Genomic DNA, 21,024 nt, shown 5'->3' with positions numbered 1-21,024 from the left:
TTTTGAATGAGATGTCAAGATGACCATGCCCATGAGACAAAAATAGCCTTTGCGAAAAAAAAGTAACTCAAGAGTGAAATTACAACAAAAAAACTCTCAAGAACAACTGAATAATTAATTTGTAACCTTGACTTCAAGTGACCACTGCCAAGTAGAAGTGTTAATTTACAACCATTTTTTATTTATAAACATCTGATAACTGGCAAATGTCAGTAGTTTTACAAGATTCTTAATAGAATTAAATTTGAAAATAATTCTACATTCTAAGCATAACTCACCTGATTTCAGGTTTTTGTTTTGTTTTCTATTTCAACTTCCTCTTCTAACAATTATGTTGTCACACAGATTCTGTGAAATGAATGAAATAAATTATACATTTATGTTTGATAAATTTGGGCAGTTGCTAGTTAGTAAAGGAGTCCTAGTTTAGGAAGTAAGAGTTATCAGTGGTTGCAATGACAAATCATAATAAAATGACTATAAAATGTCTATAACCCTGATCAAAACCTTATCTACTGAAATATAAAAGACTGCTGAAATCAAAAAAGGATAATCTTTCCAGTTCTCAACAAGTAAAATGATTTTGACATTAAAAGCTAAATGATAATTGGTGTTCCAGAAGTGTGTGTGCCAATATGGAGGTAACTTTTGTATATTCTCACATATAAGCGAACCGCATATAAGACATCCCTAAAAACGACTTAAAAAAGGTGAATTTTTAAGAATTTGCATATAAGCCGACCCTACTAAATACTAAGTAATATTATTACTTATCAATTTTAATCGGTAAGTATGTTGATAGGTATTTGTCTGTATGTCTGTCTGTCTGTTAGATGCACGCGATATCTCACGAAGGCGTGGTTGAATCTGCTCCAAATTTTGCATATGCATTCATCTTATCTCGGACCAGTAGCCTATTGATTTTGGATGAATTATGTTGTATAATTAGCAAGTTATTAATTAATTAGTGATGAAGAAATCTGGATTTTTACAAAGCGAGAGATTTTCGAGGCGCGCTGAATTAGTGTGTGCATGTCCGATGCGCAAGTTTTCATGCTAGTGAGTCAGAGCGAAGGATACACACGGCTACATCATATCTCGAGAATAATCTTTAAGCATTGTCCATATCTCTCTTGTAACTTTGACGTTGTCGCGATGATTTTGGATGAATTATGTTGTATAATTAGCAAGTTATTAATTAATTAGTGATGAAGAAATCTGGATTTTTACAAAGCGAGAGATTTTCGAGGCGATAGGATACACTTGCAATCACCAATTAAATGGCATGCATGTAATGTTGGAGGACCCCCTATTTCAAATCTTGTCACGCTTGTGCCATTTTTAGTGCACTTGTCACAATGTTCAGACTTAAGGTAATATATATTATGGGGTGAATGGTTAATCAAATGAAACCTATGACGTGAATTCGTTTTATGTTTTGGGTTAGGGTAGATAGAAAACTTTGAAAGAAGCTCAGAAGGACTATCTACAAATAAATATAAGAACCACCTTCCTACATTAAACATAATGCAATATTTATATTCCGCTCAAATCCATCAGTATGTCGGAGGCATCAACTAGTCTTTAGTCCAATATTAAAAAGTGTTACCGTAATACATAAAATATAAGATAATTTGGGAATCTTTCAAGTGATATGAAGGAAATCTTAAGCAGCCCACATGTTATTCATCCAAATTTATGCAGCCTAATGCTAAAAAAGGTTCAAGACCTCTACAATTAAGGATCAGATTTTACGAATCAGGAAATGTCACATGTTATGATAATAACCAACATAATTATGCAGAAAGATAAATATGAGAGTGTAAATTGGAAAGATACAACAGGCATTAATCAGTATTTTGATGTGATTATGGGCAGACTGCAGCTTTGTCATGGTGTGAAGCAAAAATGATTTCAATAAGTTATTGAGTTTAGGAGAGACAACTCGCGTGTCCCATCACTAATTAATTAATAACTCGCTAATTATACGACATAATTTCTCCAAAATCAATAGGCTTCTGGTCCGAGATATGATGAATGCACATGCAAAATTTGGAGCAGAATCAACCACACGTTCGTGAGATATCGCGTGCATCTAACAGACAAACAGATTGACAAATACCTATCAACATACTTACCGATCTTAAGATCGATAAGTAACAAGAAAAAGTAATTCACCATGGCGGTAAAGATTGAACAATTTAAGGTCGTCAAATGGATGTTCATTCAGATAATCGGTGAGACCTTATTTTCAATAATGTACGGTAACCAAAAACCCTCAGGACAAGGCTGACAACACAAAGCAAGCACAGCAAAATAGGCGCGCTCTATATTTTTATCTCGAAATCCAATTACCGTAGTACATTAAAAAAGCTTTTTCATTAACTACCGTATTTTACAGTCCATCAGATGCACTGTCAATATATTGCTTAGATTAGACGTGCCGGCTTATAAGGCGCATCATCAATTTTTATGACAAAAAGTATTTAAAGCGTGCCTTATGGTCCACAAAACATGATAATACCAATTTCAAATATTCTAGGTTTCGGTCAATATTCAAAATTATTGTGGGTTGTTAAATCTGATACAAATCATGATTTTACCTAACATTGGACAAAGATGAAAACCAATCTAATTTGACTAATGTTCCTATAATATATGAATGTACAGTTTTATAACTTTGGGTAACATTAACTATAAGAACTCACCTGAACAATTTTAGTTTGTAAAATGTATATAATTGTAACAAATGTTTTCCATTAGCGATATGTATTAGACCGAGGAACGCACTGATGCACTGATTGCTCCAATATCACACTTGGATTCTGAAACACTAGTCCCACACTCTCTGGAGTTGAAGTAGATTGTGCGGAGAATGGTTAATGTAAGCATGTAGAATGGATTCATAATATGTCCTGGGTTAGTATAAATATAACACTTTGGCAGAAGGTTAGAGTATCCATACTAAGTGAAATTTGTACAATTGGGACAAGTGTGGAACAACTGTGGCAACAGAAAAAAGCTACTATGGATAGACAAAATACTTCATACAATATATCATATACGGTAGCAGACCAACAACCACATTTCAACCATTTAATTCATAATGAGCCAAAGCCACAAAGTTCAGCAGAAATAAACTTTTCTTTCAAATTACTGCAACAACAATGAAATGAGAAACAACAACAAAAATTCCAGAAACAGTTTTGCAAACAATCAGAGCAGAAGAAAGCACAACAGATATATCGGGAGAAATTGAAACAACAACAATCGAATCACAAGAGACTACAGACCACATAAGTAATTAAAGCTATATTCTTAATGTGACAATAACTAGCACTGAACATGTAATATTACAATCCTAGATGAAATAATCCCAAAAAGATGAGCAGCAAAATACACTATCACAAATGTTTCAGATATTTGTGTCACGGTACCATGTAAATCATGCAGCATAAAATTACACTTCAAGTGTAATTTGTATTTCACCACAATACTTTTTTGGTACTCATGTAGTATGTGAACCAAGATGGCCGGAACGTAGTATGTGTACCAGGTTAGGGTTAAGACATACCGTAAGTTTATTCCAATTTTCCTTATTTCAGTGCTATTAAGAGTTCAGGGACTAGCCAAGTGACTCCCGTAGTATTTGTACCTCAAATTATGGCCTAACCTGGTATACTTACTACGTTCCGGTGTCTTGGTTCACATACTACATGAGTACCAAAAAAGTATTGTGTTGAAATACAAATTACACTTGAAGTATCATTAAACATTCTTTTTTGATCATTACCAGGATCCGATTTGCAATACCACAAACGGTACCTGCATGATCATAGCTTAAATAAATGTTACTATATAATTTTCAGTTACCGAAGCTGAGCAGCAAACAACACTATCTGATTCGAACAGAACTGAATCTCAACCTACAACTGATTTGGAAAAAAACATCACCGTTACCACAGAAACCAATGCAAATTCTGCTTCACTGAGGATTACAATTCCAGTGTCAGGAATAGGAATGTTTTCCATACAAAGGTAAGAAGTGAAACAACACATGGTGGCAATATTTTCCTCACATACTTTAACTTTGTATATTGGTATTGAATATTGTGTTAATTGAGAATTACCGTAAGTATTCGTATATACTTGCATAAGAGCCGACCCCCTAAAACGTCCCTAAAATGGTGAATTTATAAAAATTCGCATAAATGCAGACACTAAAAATCGTAACCAGTTTGCACCTATCACAGCAAATGGTTGTGGAAGAGAATTAATAAAAATGATAACCATTATCGCTACGAGCATATAACATTAGCTGCCAACTGTACATGAACGTGGGTATTCAGTTCCGATTCAAGTTGATAACAAGGATGAACAACAATATGAGATTATAACAAGTGGAAAAGAATATCAGTAAAACAATCAACGACACAGATAGATTTTTTTCACAGTCACAAAACAACGCTACAGATATTTTGCAAAATTAATTTTGGCAAAAAATGAACTAAACTTCTCTACTGAACATTTTAGAAGTTTTTTGCATACGTAATATATCCATCAACAAGATTTTACATACCGGTATGTTATATCAATTTAAAATAACCATAATCCATACTTTCAACGAAGTTTTTCATGCAGTGTCTTATCTGCGCGAATTTCTAGATAAGCAGCCACTCAGCACATCCTACTAATATAGACTCAGTGAGTGAATGTGTAAGAGTAGCTAATCAATGGACCAATCAGGATTTTTTGCATGACATATCAAGATGGCCATGTTTCTAAGACAATAACAGCCTACAATTAAAACCTAAAAGTGAATACAAACAAACACTCAAGGACTACTGAATAATTAAATATTCAACCACTGCTGAGTAAGTACAAGTGTAAATTTACCACCATTCCTCATTTAGGACCATTCGGTAAATGGCAAGTGTCAGTATTTTTACAAGTTTTCCTAATAGCATTAAATTTGAAAATACTTCTACATTCTAGGAATGCTTGCATGATTTCTGATTTTTCTTGCACTTCTCTTTTAATTTTTCAACTCCAACTCCCTCCCTCCTAACAATTATTTTATCTCAAAAATTCTGTAAAATGAATGAAATAAAATATACATGTCCAATATATACTTTATTCAAATCAAGTTAATGTTTTTATTCAAAAAAGTCTTCTTCTGGTTTGTAAATTAGTTTTAATCAAAGTAAGAAGCAGGTCATAGTATAAACCCTTTTCACTCCAACCAAGGCTTCGAACAAGCAGTCAATGGAGCATCAATTATTTTTTTATTAGACTATAATATTTTGTTAAAAACTATATCTCTCTAAACAAAGAAACCAGTGAGACAGATATGACTGCTGAAATCATAAACATCATAATCCTTGAAATACCCTAAATATACTCATATTCTCTAAGCCAGCGTTTCCCAAACTGTGTTGTGGGCGTCTTTCGAGTGTTCCGTGGAAAATGAATCAAAAATACATCTGAATGGGTCGCCATGGCGATCTAGCGATTGCGAAGTTGTCGCCAAACTGACCTTTCAATACCGCGTCACCGTCGGCCTAAAGCGGACTAACTAAGGTAGGGTAGTGGCATTTTCGTTAACTGTCGTCCTAGCTTTTTATCAAGTTTGCATCAATCCTTTCGGTTTTGCTATAGATAGGCAAACAAGTAGGTATAATGAATGAAGGCAAATGGTCAACTTTTTTCCGCCATCTCTGTCTGGTTTTACTTTGAAATGCCGAAAAAATTACTCTTGTTCGCTGAACTCGATTCAGCAGATAAATATACTGCAGCTCGCAAATTGCAGCAAGTACGTCTATCTCCATTAGACGTAACATTAGAGGCAAACACTGCGTAATGGAAAGTAAACGACGTAGAAAGGTAAAATAAATTTGTTGATTCATATAGACAGCATTCAAATTGGGAAGCAATAAAACATTTATAAAAAATGAAATATGTAAAATATATTATCATATATATCAATCATAATATATCAATCATATTTTAGGTATGTTTAACACAATTCTGTTAGTTTCAACTCGCCACGACGAACCCATTGGGAACCGCTATATTGCACTGCTTTTTTTTATCAATTTTCCCTTCCATTTTTTGGTATTCCGCGAGGCGAGATAAAAAGTGTAAGTGCTCCGCGGCCGAAAAAGTTTGGGAAACTCTGCTCTAAGCAATACATAACTAATTGGGTTAAGTTAAGGAATGAATGATAAATAGAACAGAATGAGAGCAAAATGAAAATCGAAAACTATAATGCCAATCACTAAGTATAAACCTGGCCAACATATATTGAAGATAGATACATTAATTCTTCCATACTAAAATAATTCAATATAGGTTGTGGAGAGAGCCAATGTTTACTGGAGTCAAACTATATTAAGAGATAAAAGCAATATTTATAAATCTGAAGCCTATATAAGTTAATTGTGAATGAAAAAAACCAACCCAAGTACATAAAAATTGCATAACGACCCCACAGCCCACTTCTCTCAATGACAAGGGGGGAAAATATGACTGTAAGTGAGTTAATTTAGTATTTAAGGTGACTGTGGATATAGTTCTACCCAAAAACAAACACCCACTTTTAAAATATATTAGGTCATTATAGACAGATCGAAAGATAGAGAATGGCAATTACCAACAGTTTTAAACAATCATTGGTTGATGAATTGTGTAGAACAAAAGTTCCAAACTTTTTTTATAGATTATCTTTTACGGATTCAACAAAATTCGGTGAAACATTATTTAATTGGGTGTAGAAACAAACTAGCCTGTTCAGAGATTTTGTATTGAAGCAACAACTCTTGTAAAAGCTTGTAGGTAAAGGGAAAATGTGCAATGCACTGCTCATGATTAACTGTCCATAGTGTCCAGCGTCCATATTTATATACCTCTTGGGCCTATGGACAAAAAGTTTCTTTAAAAACTTGAGTATTTGTCCTCGCCATGGGTTATTTTCATTGTGTAATAATATCCATTCATTGTGTTTATTATGTTTAATTTTTTCCAGGTACGTTTATTCCCCACTAGAAACCCCTGATTTCCTCACAAGTGAGGAATTACCCACTGGTGGGACACACTGGTATAGGAAGATAACTATATAAAACATAGGGAACCACCCTGATACATGGACCTATGATTTCAGCTTAGACTATCTTAGAAAAACTGATTTTGTAAATCCATTGTTTACACCCATCTTCATTTCAGACACGAAATATTTATTTATGAATAATTGTCAATATTAATAGAAGAATTACATACAGTATGTCTTATAATGTAAGAATATCTGAAGCCGCCATACTTCCTGATGACATTTTGACATCAGACACTTTCTTCACCTATGAGCCATAATTCAATTTCTTACATACCATAATCAATATAATAAAACAAATATCTTGAACATTTTTTTTAAAGATGACACACATCACACGCATTTGACAGTTTCTTCACCTATGAGTCATAATTCAACAAATATCTTATAAAATCTTGAAGATGACACACTTCCTTTTTGAAAGGTTTTCCAGTTTGGAGTAGTAATGCATCATTTTATATACTCCTATCAATGGTAATATATATGACATACTGAAAGATAACTATAGTCTGAATGAGAAGAGGTTGATACTAAGCATCAGTAGAGTCCATCAGTAGGGCACAAATTGAATATGCATTGAAGAATCATAATAATAATACACATCAAGCAATAACAATTAAACTGTTTCAAATTAGTTGGTCTATGACTCAAATGTTAGGTTTATAACAAGGAAATTGTTGTGCTCCTATACGAATCGCAACATAATACATGACAGGCAGATTATCGCTATGTTGTAATAATATTTCAACCAAAGTTTTAATTATAATAATAAATATAGGTCAGTAATCATTACGTAGTAGAAACCAGAGAAAGGTGTTCCATAGTAGAAGATTCCCATTAACAAGAAGAGAGGCTAAATATAAATCAGAAGATGGTTACATCAAGTCTTGAAACAAGTCTCGTTCGTATTTTGTCAGTTTGGATCTTGTCTTTATCTATGTCAGTACTTTATAATGAATTAAGTGATTGAAGAAAGAAAGCAAAGAAAATTTAGAGAGGTTGCTGAAGATAAACTCAACATGTGGAAACATTCAAAACTCTTCAATTACAAATGGTTGTTTAAGCAGATAATTGGTGAGATCTTACTTACTGTACATAAAAAGTTACAAATAATTCCAACTGCGTTCAAATAATTTGATATTAGGAATATTAAAATTCCCCTTTTTTCTAGATTTTCTGAAAAGCATTATTACAACTCTTTAAATATTGATTGACGTTAATGGGCTAATGAAGCAGACTTTCATTTTCCAATTAACTTAGAAATATTTCGTCAAATCAGCTCTCATCCATCTTCGACAAAAAATTAAAAATTCTGATAACTCACACTCAATGATTTTATTAAAATCCAAGTTCTTTTTTTAAATTGTGAAACTACTTTTTTGTAGCACTTGGAATTATTCTGAATGAAGCATCAATATGCAATGGTTGTAAAAGTGTAAAACAACTTGGAATACAGAGCAAGAGAATCATGTATGGACCAAGTAATGAATACAACTGCTGGTATGACTGGTCCATACCACCAAGTATATACACAGATCATGAAACAGCAGTTGTTCTGTTGTTACAAAATGTTTCACTGCCAAAGAGAACAGAATAGAATGCTCTGGAGAAATCAGTCTTCCGAGTGAGTAGTACACTGACACAGTTATTATGGTAATTACTAATAAATTTGAATTCACATTCCATGCATAAAGGGCATTAAATTGTTAAAATTATACCAAAATGTTTTGCCAAATTGATGAAAGATACTACACACTTTATCAGGCACCAATGACTACAAATGTGAATTTGCAAGCAACTATTGTCTTGCATTTGCAACTGCATCAACCACTTGCAACATCAGCAAAATCAGAGAGAAAATTCCAGTTGCAAATCACACCTGTGATTCAATCATTCCATGGAATAAAGCTGGAGGAAGCCCTTACAAAATACAATACCATGCAGAAAACTATACTGGTTACACAAAACATTTCACAATACAATATCTTGTTATCGATTGTAGATCGGCAACCACACCTCCACTAAGTAAGATATACAGTTGTTTAAAGTTAAATCAACCAATAACATAAGATAAACAAATCTCATTTAAAATTTTACCTACAGCAACTGAACGAGCAACAACACATTCAGAAGAAATATCATCCTATAAAATGCTGTATTCAGACTTGACAACTGAAACAACTAAAACATCTGACAACACTCAACACACCACTTATGAAATAGAATGCACCAGCACTCAAACATCACTGATCATTGCTATTCCAGTATCAGGAACTATTGGTTTGATCATTGGAGCTTTGTTGATGTTCAGTATATCGAGGTAGGTATATGGTTATATATTAGATCAGTGATTATCACATAATATATATTGAATGTCAATGAACGGGTGCATAATTACATAAGTATGTCTGAATTCGAGATAACAAGAACTGTTTCAACATAGATCTTATTAGAGCAGCATAGTCAAGAGCTATTTTTAATCGATTTAAGTGTGTCAAAAGAAATTTTAAAAGATGAACTCAGCCTCCTACTCTACAATAAAAATTTCCCCAATGTTTGAGCTCAATCTGAATATTGTCTCTCAGAAAAATTCCGACTCTAAAACTGGCTTCGTGAATAATCAATTCCATATGCAGCTGAAAAACATAATTTTTGCAAAGAAAACATTTTTGATTCATTTGCAAACTTTAATTCCAACTTTTGGAATTTTGAAACTTTTACTCCAGTTCGACAAAGACTGTTAAAGTTGAAAAACAAAATGAATGTGGCTAGTTTTCTAATATCCACTAAAATTACTCGACTCGATTTCAGCCCTGAATACAGTAATTTAAGGACTGTAATTCTTAATTACTGTATTCAGTCTGAATCACTCCAGCAAGCAAGTAATACACAAATCATCAACTAATATTTTCCATCAAACCCAGGTACTGCAACAGCAACAAGAAGAAAACAAAGAACAAAGATTCAATGGAAATGGAAAGCATTCAACATCAGCAGCAAACTGGCCATAAACGAACAACATATGAAAACTACACACCAACATCAGATGAAAGTGGATATGAAGTTCCGATTCGAGTTGATAACAAGAATGAACATAAATATGAGGTTGTGAAAAGCGGTGCAGAATACCAATATGAAAATTAACAGCTTGTACAACATTTTTCACAGTTACAAAACTTATACCACAGAAATTTTGCAACTGAAAAAATTCAGCAGTTGTTTGCATCTGTAACATATTCATCAACATATATTATATCAATTAAAATTATCTATAATTACCATAATACTTTTAAAGAACTTTTCCATGCAGTATCTTATCTGGCCTAAGGCTCTTCTAGCCTAAGCAGCCACCCAGCATATCCTACCAATATATATATATATACTGAGTGAGTGTACATGACTAAATAACTGCTGAGTAGAAATGTGAAATTACAAACATTTCTAATTCATGGCCATCTGATAACTGGAAAATTCCAGTATTTTTACGTGTTTTTCAATAGCAAGAACTCAAAATTACTCCAACATTCTGCAAATACTAGCTTTATTTATTTTTGTTCACTGTGTAAGGGGCTATGTTACTGCAGTATAGATAACAATGGGGATTTATTTTACCACACACGTACCTACAATTCTAACAGACAAACATTACTATTATTAATAGCAGAGGAGTACCAGAGAAATATGTGAAACCCTCTTGCACAATAAATCCTCATTGTGTGGATTGATTACTTGGATTCAATTAGTTGAACATTGAAACCAAAATATGTAAATACGATCTGTGACAATCTAATAAATAGTGCTTACAAAAACTTTATACAAAAACAATTGACCAGATTTCCACTAGTCCTAAATCCTTGTTCCACATTTGTCCACTTTTTGGCACACATTTGTCCAACTTATCCCACTACTATATTTTCCCACACTCGCCCCACTGTTTGTTCATTAATAAGATAGATAAATATTGCTAGTTAGATGGTTACAATAAACTACTTTGATAGTTTAGAGTATTCATCTAATGAGAAATTTATACAATTAGAACAAGTGACAGAAGTGTGGGACAAGTGTGACAATTAGGAAAAGTGTGGGATAAGTGTGACAGGAGGCAGAAGGGTAGAAAATCTGGAAAATGAGAGACAAGATATTTTTGAGACACCCTGTAGAGAACCATTACGCTCTCATATTAACAGGATGGTAGATTTTTGAAATAGACGTTTACATAGTAAGATGGAACGGGATAAAAATGATGTTTCCATGAATCAAAATACTGGATCTCATAGAAAATTTTGGAACAAATAGAAGCAATAGCGTGCTAGCGACAACAATAATCTTCAGCTACTGAAAATTACATAAGAATTTGTCCGGCAGTTGAAGAGAAAAGCGTTCTCAAAGCTACAATACCATATTGCACATGGGACTGAAACTAAGCTTATCGTTGACATTGAAGTGTACTATACCACCAATTTGAATAAGTTAACAGCAACGATGAATATTCAAATATCCCTTTGCATTTCATTATCAAAGTCTAGATATTTTTACGAATTGACATATTAAAAACAGCGCCTCCAATTTCAAGTTTTAAAGAAACCTGGGTTTTGTATGTTGAGTTCCAATTTGATAGTTTTTTTAATTTCAGTGTTCACTCTTGATTGAAGAACATCAGGAGACTTATCACTAATTTTGAAAAATAATATGGTGCTTTGAGTAAGGTCACTGATGAAAATTAGGAATGATATCGGCCATATGCAAGAATCCAGTGAGACCCCATGAAAACAGAAAAGGCGAGTGAACAATATTCACCCATTTGAGCATATTGAGATCCATTGGTCAAGTAACTAGCAAGGAGTTGATTTTGCACACTTCTAAACCATACCGGTACCATACCGGTAGTTCCACAGCTTATAAAAAAATAATTTTGCGATCAACAATATCAAAATATATTAGGGTTCTAAGAATGTGGCACTAAGCCCTTAAAATTCTCACCATCTTAGTTATTTCCACCACTTTGTCCAGTTCAGCATTCCTGAATTTTGTTCGCTCGTCCAATCGGGGAATACCCTACAAGTCACCTGGCTGGCTTTGCGGTTGCTGCATATACTCTCGTTGATGCCTCGCACATTGCCGTTCTCGTCTGGATAGTTGCCAAAGACTTACTTAACAACAATAACAGTACAATGAATTCTAGATTTCTAAACTTCATAAATTATATTTAGATATTAGAACCTAGGGTGTTACTCGAGGACTGCGTCCTCTCCTTCCCTAGTTCTGTAACTAGTACCGTACCCGGTACCGTAGGCTATAACTATGTTCCATTTTTAGCAGATAGAATGAGGTTTTTTTTTACTTAGTGGCAAACGAATTGTATTACCTAATATTTCACCGTTTGTTTTCCAAAACTAGGCCCCTTAACACACCGCCATTACATATATTTACATATTATTCAGCACCATTTTATTTGTCCAGCTAGCATTTTGGAATTTTATTAGGTAGTTCAATCGGGGAATACCCTACAAGCCATCTGGCGGCTTGTCCCTATTTGTGTGGTTGGTTGGTGTCCGAGACACTCTCGTCAACAATAACAATACGTACTCTGAACACTAAAATACCAGATTCTATTACACCCGTGGGTATCGCTGCTTGATGACCATCGGCTTCCCTTCCCTAGTACAAATGTGTTCATTTTTTTTATATCTCATATATTCCCGATATTCCTAATCGTACTTGGCGCCTCAATTTTCTTGCTTTCCTTCAGGGTAAATATTTCTATTATTAATTAATTCAGTGTTGCTGGACTTCGGAATATGAATTGGTTTACTCGTTTGCCAAGATACACTTTAAAGCCATCCATATCGTTGGAAAATTGACCCAATAGCTGAGAAGTACTTATTGGAGTTATTGCGCAATGAAATTATCATCGTTAATGATACAGCCATTTTCCATGTGGATTTCATCAACATTATGCCTCGAAAAATATTTATTGGATGCTATTTGATTAATTATTCGCCATATAAAGGTGGGGTTGTCTTTGCTTTGAGTAATCACATTTTCGTGATACATTTGTTTTATAATACCAATTTTATGCGTCCGTTAGTTAGGTACAATAGTAACTATTGCCCCTAAAATCATTATCCTATCCGTCACTCGATCAGCTAATAGATTCCGCTATTACAGGAACACAAACAAAGACAGATTCAGTATTTTCAATGCATGATTATATTTTCAAAATAAAAAAAGAATAAAATCATAGTCGTAGTTTAAATCAATCCGTCAACAAAGATCAGTACGAAGTTCATGGTCATAGTTCATTTCCGGGTCATAAGTCAAAATCATTAAATGTAAAAAGTAAGCAGTTACAACACAACTTTCTACCACAAACTAAAGAAAGGAGTCTGACTGCAGTCACCACCACTGAATCCATAAGGACAATAACACGTATTAGGACCAATGCATCTTCCTCCGTTTTGACAAGGTTTCGAGCAAATCGCTGAAAATAAGAAACTCGAATTACTGTTTAAATCAGGGTTGTCCAACCTTTTTGGACGAAGGGCCACATTTAGTTTATGAAAGATTGCACGGGCCACTTGACATGAAAGTTATGTTCTAGTTTTCATTACATCGACTCCAGATCAATGAAAAAACAAACAAAGAACCCTAATTATGAGAACAATGGAAAGACGAAGATGCAGTGAAGTCAAAAGTTTTAACCACACATAGATATTTCAATGGGAAGTATGGCACTGCGTTTATCTAACAAGTTTGTCAATAGCAGATACAAGGGACGATGTAGCAATGCGGAGCGGATTTTCCACTTGGCTTTCAGAAATTAGTGTCTCACGACAGAATTTTACATGGTTCATCTGTAAAAAAAACTTGCTTGTAGAAGTAAAAATATTGAGGTCATAAAACTGCCTTTTCTAGCTTCAGAGAAAAAAGACAGGAAAACAGATTGAAATACATGGCAGACGATAAAAATAAATTCGAACATGTCTCACTAGCAATAACGACCACAAATGGACATAAAACAAGCTTTCGATAGCTGGGTGGTGCTTCTCCCGCGTTTGAACGACACTTCTTTCATTAGAGGTTCCAATAATGGGTCAGATTTGTGAAATACATTGGGATTCGAATAATACCGCGCGGGCCACTCGGAAACTTTCGGCGAGCCACGGGTCAGACGACCCTGGTTTAAATACTGTCACAGGTGTCAAAGAATTTAGCAAAACAATCCATAGGTGCACTTCATCTAAAACAAAGAGCTTAAAATTGATTAAAACGTCATCTCACCTGTTTGACATCTAGATCCTGTCCATCCGTGTTTGCAAGAACATAGGGAAGGTCCGGAGCAGAATCCACCATTCAAGCATGGAAGAGTGCAAACTGGTTTGTGACATCGAGAACCAGTCCACCCATGGGAACAGGTACATCTGTCTCTGCCTGAACATCGACCACGGTTACGACATTTGTGTCGACATTGATCTGTATAGAAAAATGAACACATAATTAAATAGATGATGAATAAGGCTATAGTAAAGATAGATGATAGCTTTGTGAGAGTTTAAAAGTCCTGTTCAATTGAAAATAATAATATAGTAAAATCTATTTCTACAGAAAATATTTAATGAATAGCAAAGACAAATTTACTTTCATACAATTGAAACACATCGCTAAAAACCTATTTCACAAAAAGATTATGTGGACCTCACTAATTTCCTCACTAAGGATAAAAATTTACTAAACCAATTATAATTGGTAATTGGTAAAATGATAATTATAATTTAAAGTACATCACTGTGTTAGATTACTGTATTTACAATCCATTTGAATAGTTTTTCAATATTTCTTTCCATATGTGTGAAATATATTTGTTATATTATTTATTTGATACTTGATATAATATAACTAGATGGAAAATCTTACGAATGCAGCTTGGTTGTCCTATCCACGCTCCATCTTTACATTCCATAATCATACTCGAAGTCGGAATATATCCTGCCACACAACAATATTCTATTTTCTCTCCTTCATTGTATAATTCTTTCAACTCTGTTCCTTCGATCACCTAACCAAACAAATGGTTGTATATCAGTTAACAGTAACATAAGGCCTTACAGGCACAGTGAACGGGGCTACGCGATATGCTTTCACAGTTCACATGCTTTCTGTAATATCTCCGAGAGCACATTCGATGGTCCGGAACAAAATTATTACTAATCCACGACTAAATAGATAAGTCTGTTTTCCTATTATTTTTGTGTGATTTTTTTTACCTTTTTTATTAGCTAAAAGATTAGAATTCCATGTGAAATCGCGATTCAAAAAGGTCATATAAAATAGATAGAAACACTGGCTTAGCCAAAAGGCATACTAGATCGTTCGAATCCTATACCATGTTTTATTAGCTGGACTAGATATATGTACTACAAGCAGGTAAACTATCGTCAAAGTCGTTATTGCTAATATGATTATACTTAAGCGAAGTATAAAACAGGAATTCAATTGGATAATTCCATACTATTCATTGTGAAAATATTACAAATCCATCGTCCATTTGGAATGGAATATTTGAATATTGATCTTTTAAAACAATATGCGCAATGTCGAGCAATAGTATACCTTGACTTTAGTGCTATTCATGACAGGAGGTTCACATTTGAGAATAGAAAAACGTGCAATTTCAGGGATATCGAATCTTTTCTTTTCAAAAAGGAAACATTCTGGGTTGATTCCCTCCCATTCACCTTCGCTTTCACAAACACGAACTGCATCGCCTGAAAAATGTAAAATAATATTTGTAATTCCAAAAATCCAAAAAAAAAACGGAGATAATATAAAAAAAATTCCTCTTTGAACTACTGACAATTTGAGGGCGATTGTTCCAAAAGGTGAAAAGAGAGGTGTTTTTTTGTAATAAACAGGATCAATTGCTGTAAAACAATGCATAGGTCAACTTCGTGTTCATCTTATGGCCAATTAGCAACGGTGATGATCAGCTATGATATGATCCCTTATTACATTCAACATTTTCATATTTCAATATATGATCTATTTTTACCAATATTAAATGCTCGGTTTCATTTCAAGCTGAATATAAATATCATAATATAAAGCAAACTTTGCGCTATCTTTAGGAAGGAAATATTTTGAATGAAAGGATCAGACGTACTCGACTAGCTCCTCTATTGTCTTGCTTAGCTATTGCTATAAAGCTTGTGTAGTCGATCTAAGATAAATATCATTCGCGACGAATCAAACAAAAATAAACATGAAAGTGATTAGATTTCACAGTTTAAACTATTTCACCTACCAAACAGTTCATATCCATCTTCACATGTGATCACAACTTCATCTTGATAATGAGAAGCATTGTTTGGTTCAACAAATCCGTGCTCAACTTGGGGATGAATTCCACAATTTATTCTTTCACAAACCGGTTCCATTCCTGACCATGATCCATCAGATTGACATATTCTGTAAAGTGAATGTTAGCAGTAATATTTTAATTTTAACTCGAGGAATCGGTAGTAAGTACGTTATTTTTCATCATTCTGAAATATATTCTATACTGTCACAAACGCCCAAAACAACATCCTGGATGAAATCTAACAAGATAACGGTAAAGAAAATCCAAACAAACTATATTAGAAAAGATGTAATCACGTCGAGACTGGTTTGGTATACCCAGAAGTCATTTGTTAATCAAAAAAAGGAGACTCGAGCACCGGAAAGAGTGGCAACCATGGAAACAGCAGTGCAGAGACACTAAATATAGCTAGTACATAAGATATTCATGAAAATGTTTTTTGTTTGACTTTAAGAAATAGATGAAACTACCATACCTCATTTCTTCTCCAACAGTCATAACATGGCCGACATTGCACACGATACCTATTTCACTTTCGTAAGTGTATGCATAGCTTTCAACATCTGCGTTTTCAACGGACAAAGGAGGTCCACAAGTTACGACTGAAGTAGAATTATAACAAATTACTATAAAATACAATATGTTTGTATGATTGTCGAAAGATTCTTTTTTAATTTTTGAAAATCAATAACTAACCATTAGTAGTAAAACGAGATAAACTTCATGGTTAAGCATATATATCGGAGGACCGTGTATCATAAAACCAAATTTTTATAACAAAGTTCCAAATCAAAAATTCAGTCTTCAAGGTTTGCTTTTTTCTTAATTTGTCAAAAAAATTTTCATACATGTCTTCTCTCTAAACACGTCTACATGTCTTCTCTCTAAACACGTTATGATTATGGTGATGACAATTTTTGGATGACAATGAAATTCTACCCGATGAGTAAGTTTAGGCAACTTAATCCAACATTTGCAGATAAATGAACTTGAAGTAGTTAGAATAAAGATAAACAAATATGAATCTATCAACCAATTTACATACTTATTGTAGCATTTACTAACAACTTACTTGTACATAAAGGGTGTCTTCCAGTCCATGATCCCATTTCATTGCAAACTCTCCTGGAACTTCTTTCTGGTTCTAATTTATATCCAACATCACATTCATATGTTATTTCATTGCCATAGCTCGACCTTATAAAATGATTATATTTAGAACAGAAAAAATATAGAATATAGAAAATATATCATTAGACTTTGGGTAATTTATCCAATATATTAACGAAATGATTTAAATTTATATTAAAATAAATTAGTCCACTTTCATTTTCTTGTTTACTACCCCTTGCCAAAATTCACCCACCCGGCCTAAAATTTTGCATATGAATTTGATAGTGAATGGTACAATATTTGAAAAAAAGAATACTTTTTGCTTCTGCAACAACTTGAATAACTAGTAAATACCATCGGCATCGGTTTATTGAATAAACCCACAATCAGTTAATAACCCAAGTTTAAAGTTGGGACCTAAATATCCTACTTATTTCCTCCTAAAATCGTTCCATGCAATATAAATGGTGGACTTCCACATTCCACTGGATCACACAATGGTAAGGATCCTGTCCACGTACCGTCTGGTAAGCACTGTTGTTTGGAGATACCCTAAACAAACATGCAAGTGATTGTAAACAGATTCAAGTGTCGTAAGTTGAAGTGCGTATATGGTTACTGAATATGCTTTATAATTCTGAGTAGGTACAGAACAAATAAATTAAAATTAGCATCTTCCAAAATATGTAAACGAGACCAAGATATATCAAGCCTCTTCATCCTTGATGATAAGTTAATGCATTCAAAGCGCCACATACTAAATTGCTAAATAAATGAAATTGAATAAATTGAATTATTGTATATTAAATGTTCACATGAAATTAATTATTTCTGTATCAGCTTTTACTATTTCTATAAAAAATTGACTGTGAGACACTAATTACTTTAAAATAGTAGAATATGTTATAAAGCTGGATCATTGTATGAGTCTATTAATGTAAAATGATATGCTTAGCTTTATAAAAATGTTATTATTAAGAATATTACTTTGCAAAATTAGCTTAATTTATGATTAAACTGTATAGACTACGTTGTTTAAATACACAGGCAGTTCAAACTTGTTTCTCTTGATTGGTAGCGCTTGAGTTTATACATTATTAATAGAGTGTGCCATAAGCAAGTGGGCTATGCATTATATTTCTGTAAAAGTGTAGGTTTTATGAACTGGATCATGTATTAGTGAATTATCCGTATTTAGTTTTAAACTGGTAAGCAATTCTATTACATACAAATACACAATACCTTCAGTGTGTATCCTCTGCTGCATTTGTATCTTATAGTTGAGTTGTACAATAACAAGCCATCATCTTCAAATGAATTCTTCTGTATTGCATCATCCAACAAAATTACTCCATTTTCAAGCATCTCCAACCGTTCACATGTCAGTGGATGACAAACTAATGCAGAAATGTCTCTGGACCAAAAACCTTCAGCCTAAAAATCATCGAAATTCAAATTCAGCAAAATATGGAGTGGAACTTTAATTTTGATTCAACAATTTATATGTAAAATTTGTGACCAAAAACCAAAAGATGATTCAGTAATAAATTGTGATCAAAATCATTGAGTAGAAGATCTCACCTCACAAGTTACAACAGCCTGATCAGATTGAAGTTCTTCAATTTCATATCCTGTGTCGCAGGTTATTGTTAATTTTTCTCCAAATAACACTGAGTGACTTGAAATAGAACCTGTAATTACAGATCTACAGGTTTACAAGAGAATAAAGAGTTGGCTTTTGCATTTGATATATATCATTGAAAATCATTGTTACCTTAATATTTTTGTTGGAAATTAAAATTTGAATCAAAAATATATTGGCTACCTCTTGTCTAGCCATAACAAGTTTATGGCACATGGGTCATGGGTCACAAAAGTTCCGGACATACGGTAACAGTTTTGCTTGACTTGTAGGATTGTTTACATTTTTTATACTTTTACCACTATCACCATATGACACTATTTTGTTTTTCAGAATTTTCATAACTTTACACAGTTCTTGCCAAGTATGTTACTATTATTTTGATCAGACCAAGGACATTTTAACACATTACAAAGAACAAGTTTTTATGTGAACATTGCATGTGATTGGCAACGCACATTTTATGTGGCTGCCCTACAAATCAAATCTGTTGCTTATATGTCAGCGCAATGTTCCTTCTCTTAATAGAGTAGACCATTCAGATGGAGATTGGATCATATAACCATCATTACACTAACTAATGAACTTGGTAAAGTTATTCAATGTTATTAGGTTTACCGTGTTTGATGTCAGTATCTACAACACACGAAGAAGGAGTACATAATTCCATATCTGCATCGGCAAACATTCCATTCGATTGGCAAGTTATAACAGTTTCTGGATCAATCAACATGTATCCTTCATCACAAATATATTTCACTGTTCCTTGGTATTTATAAATGTAGTTTGCATCTGTAAAACATAAAAATTAGTGTTGAAGCAGTAATAGATGTTATAAAATTACTAAACGCCTCGTTCAAAGTGGATTAGCATTCCGAAAAATTAAAAGCAACAATAATATTTAAACACGATTTCATCGAAAAATTTGTCACAAGTCATTGGTACTTTATTTTATATGGAAACATTTATTCCATCATGATTTCCGCCAATCTTTCCAGCTGAGCTTTTAATGCGATGGTACCAATAGTACTAATGTGGTAATCGGTTCCAAAAATTCGAGCATTGATATTTTGTTTTGTTATAATTATGATATAGACTCATTCTACTTACCCAATACTGGTGTTGCATGTGTTATATTTGGTGCTGTACCACAATCTTTAATCTGACATCCAGCTCCAACAAATTCCCATTCACCATTTTCAGTGCAAAGGACATCTTCCGACCCTGTGCTTGTGTATCTAAAAATACATATCCTTCATGTTATAGTTTGTTATACATAGTTAGTTCGTTGAATCTAATTGGAGAGCGTTTTAAGTTAGGAATATTTGGATAGAGATACCTTCCCCCGTATCTGACCAAGGATGTAATAACATTGGGTAACAATTTGAAATAGTCTTTTCCTATCAGTAAAAACTTAAGCAGAGATTTTATTGCCCATAACAAACAGACCATAATAATAGCCACATTAGCAAGTTTGTTTTCAATTTTTGGAGGTTTGCAACTAAATAATATTTTATTCTATGCATGAGAGTGATAGATATCTGTCTAAAAATTCAAATAAAGAAATCTAGGATGTTTGTTTTTTGTAAATCTCATATTTCTAATCTGTGCAATAATTTGATAATCGAAGAATCAATTGTTCAATAAGCATTTAGCTTCGACACATACCTCCTTTTTTGATCATTAGTATATGCACATTGATATATAATCAAAATGGCCGAAGCAGTATACTTTCAAAAGTTTTTTTGCAACTGAGTTGGCGAATTAGTTACCGTATTTTCCGGCGAATAAGACTACCCGGCCAAT

At 33.4% G+C, this 21,024-nt stretch overlaps 2 protein-coding genes and 1 long non-coding RNA gene across 6 annotated transcripts in view; 1 reads left to right on the top strand and 2 right to left on the bottom strand.

The window, feature by feature from the left end:
- LOC144429619 (uncharacterized) overlaps window positions 1-12,338 on the bottom strand; it is a 31,328-nt gene extending 18,990 nt beyond the window's left edge. The window contains exons 1-2 of one of the 3 annotated variants that reach the window (XR_013478912.1): window positions 12,086-12,338; window positions 279-348 (exon numbers count right to left, since the gene is read on the bottom strand). This is a non-coding gene — a long non-coding RNA (uncharacterized LOC144429619). Of the gene's footprint in view, window positions 1-278; window positions 349-2,708; window positions 2,844-12,085 lie in introns of those variants that run through there. The other 2 variants (XR_013478914.1, XR_013478913.1) reach the window with 2 other exon arrangements.
- Window positions 8,702-11,095, top strand: LOC120347530 (uncharacterized). The gene is made up of 3 exons (XM_078118037.1): window positions 8,702-8,729; window positions 9,209-9,425; window positions 10,030-11,095. The coding sequence occupies exons 2-3, from the start codon at window positions 9,256-9,258 to the stop codon at window positions 10,247-10,249; spliced, it is 390 nt and encodes a 129-aa protein (XP_077974163.1). The 5' UTR covers window positions 8,702-8,729; window positions 9,209-9,255; the 3' UTR covers window positions 10,250-11,095.
- A 954-nt stretch (window positions 12,339-13,292) lies between the features above and the next one.
- The window catches only part of LOC120347382 (sushi, von Willebrand factor type A, EGF and pentraxin domain-containing protein 1-like), a 136,397-nt gene continuing 128,665 nt past the window's right edge, over window positions 13,293-21,024 (bottom strand). For both annotated transcript variants that reach the window (XM_039417309.2, XM_078117588.1), the window contains exons 113-124: window positions 20,329-20,456; window positions 19,837-20,010; window positions 19,158-19,267; window positions 18,819-19,010; window positions 18,007-18,128; window positions 17,536-17,660; window positions 16,939-17,065; window positions 16,407-16,570; window positions 15,716-15,870; window positions 15,020-15,161; window positions 14,387-14,578; window positions 13,293-13,586 (exon numbers count right to left, since the gene is read on the bottom strand). In XM_039417309.2, coding sequence (XP_039273243.2) covers window positions 13,468-13,586; window positions 14,387-14,578; window positions 15,020-15,161; window positions 15,716-15,870; window positions 16,407-16,570; window positions 16,939-17,065; window positions 17,536-17,660; window positions 18,007-18,128; window positions 18,819-19,010; window positions 19,158-19,267; window positions 19,837-20,010; window positions 20,329-20,456 — 1,750 coding nt within the window. In that variant the 3' untranslated portion in view covers window positions 13,293-13,467. The remainder of the gene's footprint in view (window positions 13,587-14,386; window positions 14,579-15,019; window positions 15,162-15,715; window positions 15,871-16,406; window positions 16,571-16,938; window positions 17,066-17,535; window positions 17,661-18,006; window positions 18,129-18,818; window positions 19,011-19,157; window positions 19,268-19,836; window positions 20,011-20,328; window positions 20,457-21,024) is intronic.

The sequence above is a fragment of the Styela clava genome, chromosome 11, assembly GCF_964204865.1.
Source record: "Styela clava chromosome 11, kaStyClav1.hap1.2, whole genome shotgun sequence".
Classification (NCBI taxonomy): Eukaryota; Metazoa; Chordata; class Ascidiacea; order Stolidobranchia; family Styelidae; genus Styela; species Styela clava.
Note: the sequence above shows the minus strand (reverse complement) of the source record. Positions and strands in the feature narration are given on the sequence as shown.

Coding starts and splice junctions, on each gene's coding strand:
- LOC120347530 (XM_078118037.1), top strand. CDS start 9,256: ATGCTGTATTCAGACTTGACAACTGAAACAACTAAAACATCTGACAAC. Junction 9,426..10,029: donor TTGATGTTCAGTATATCGAG/GTAGGTATATGG, acceptor CATCAAACCCAG/GTACTGCAACAGCAACAAGA.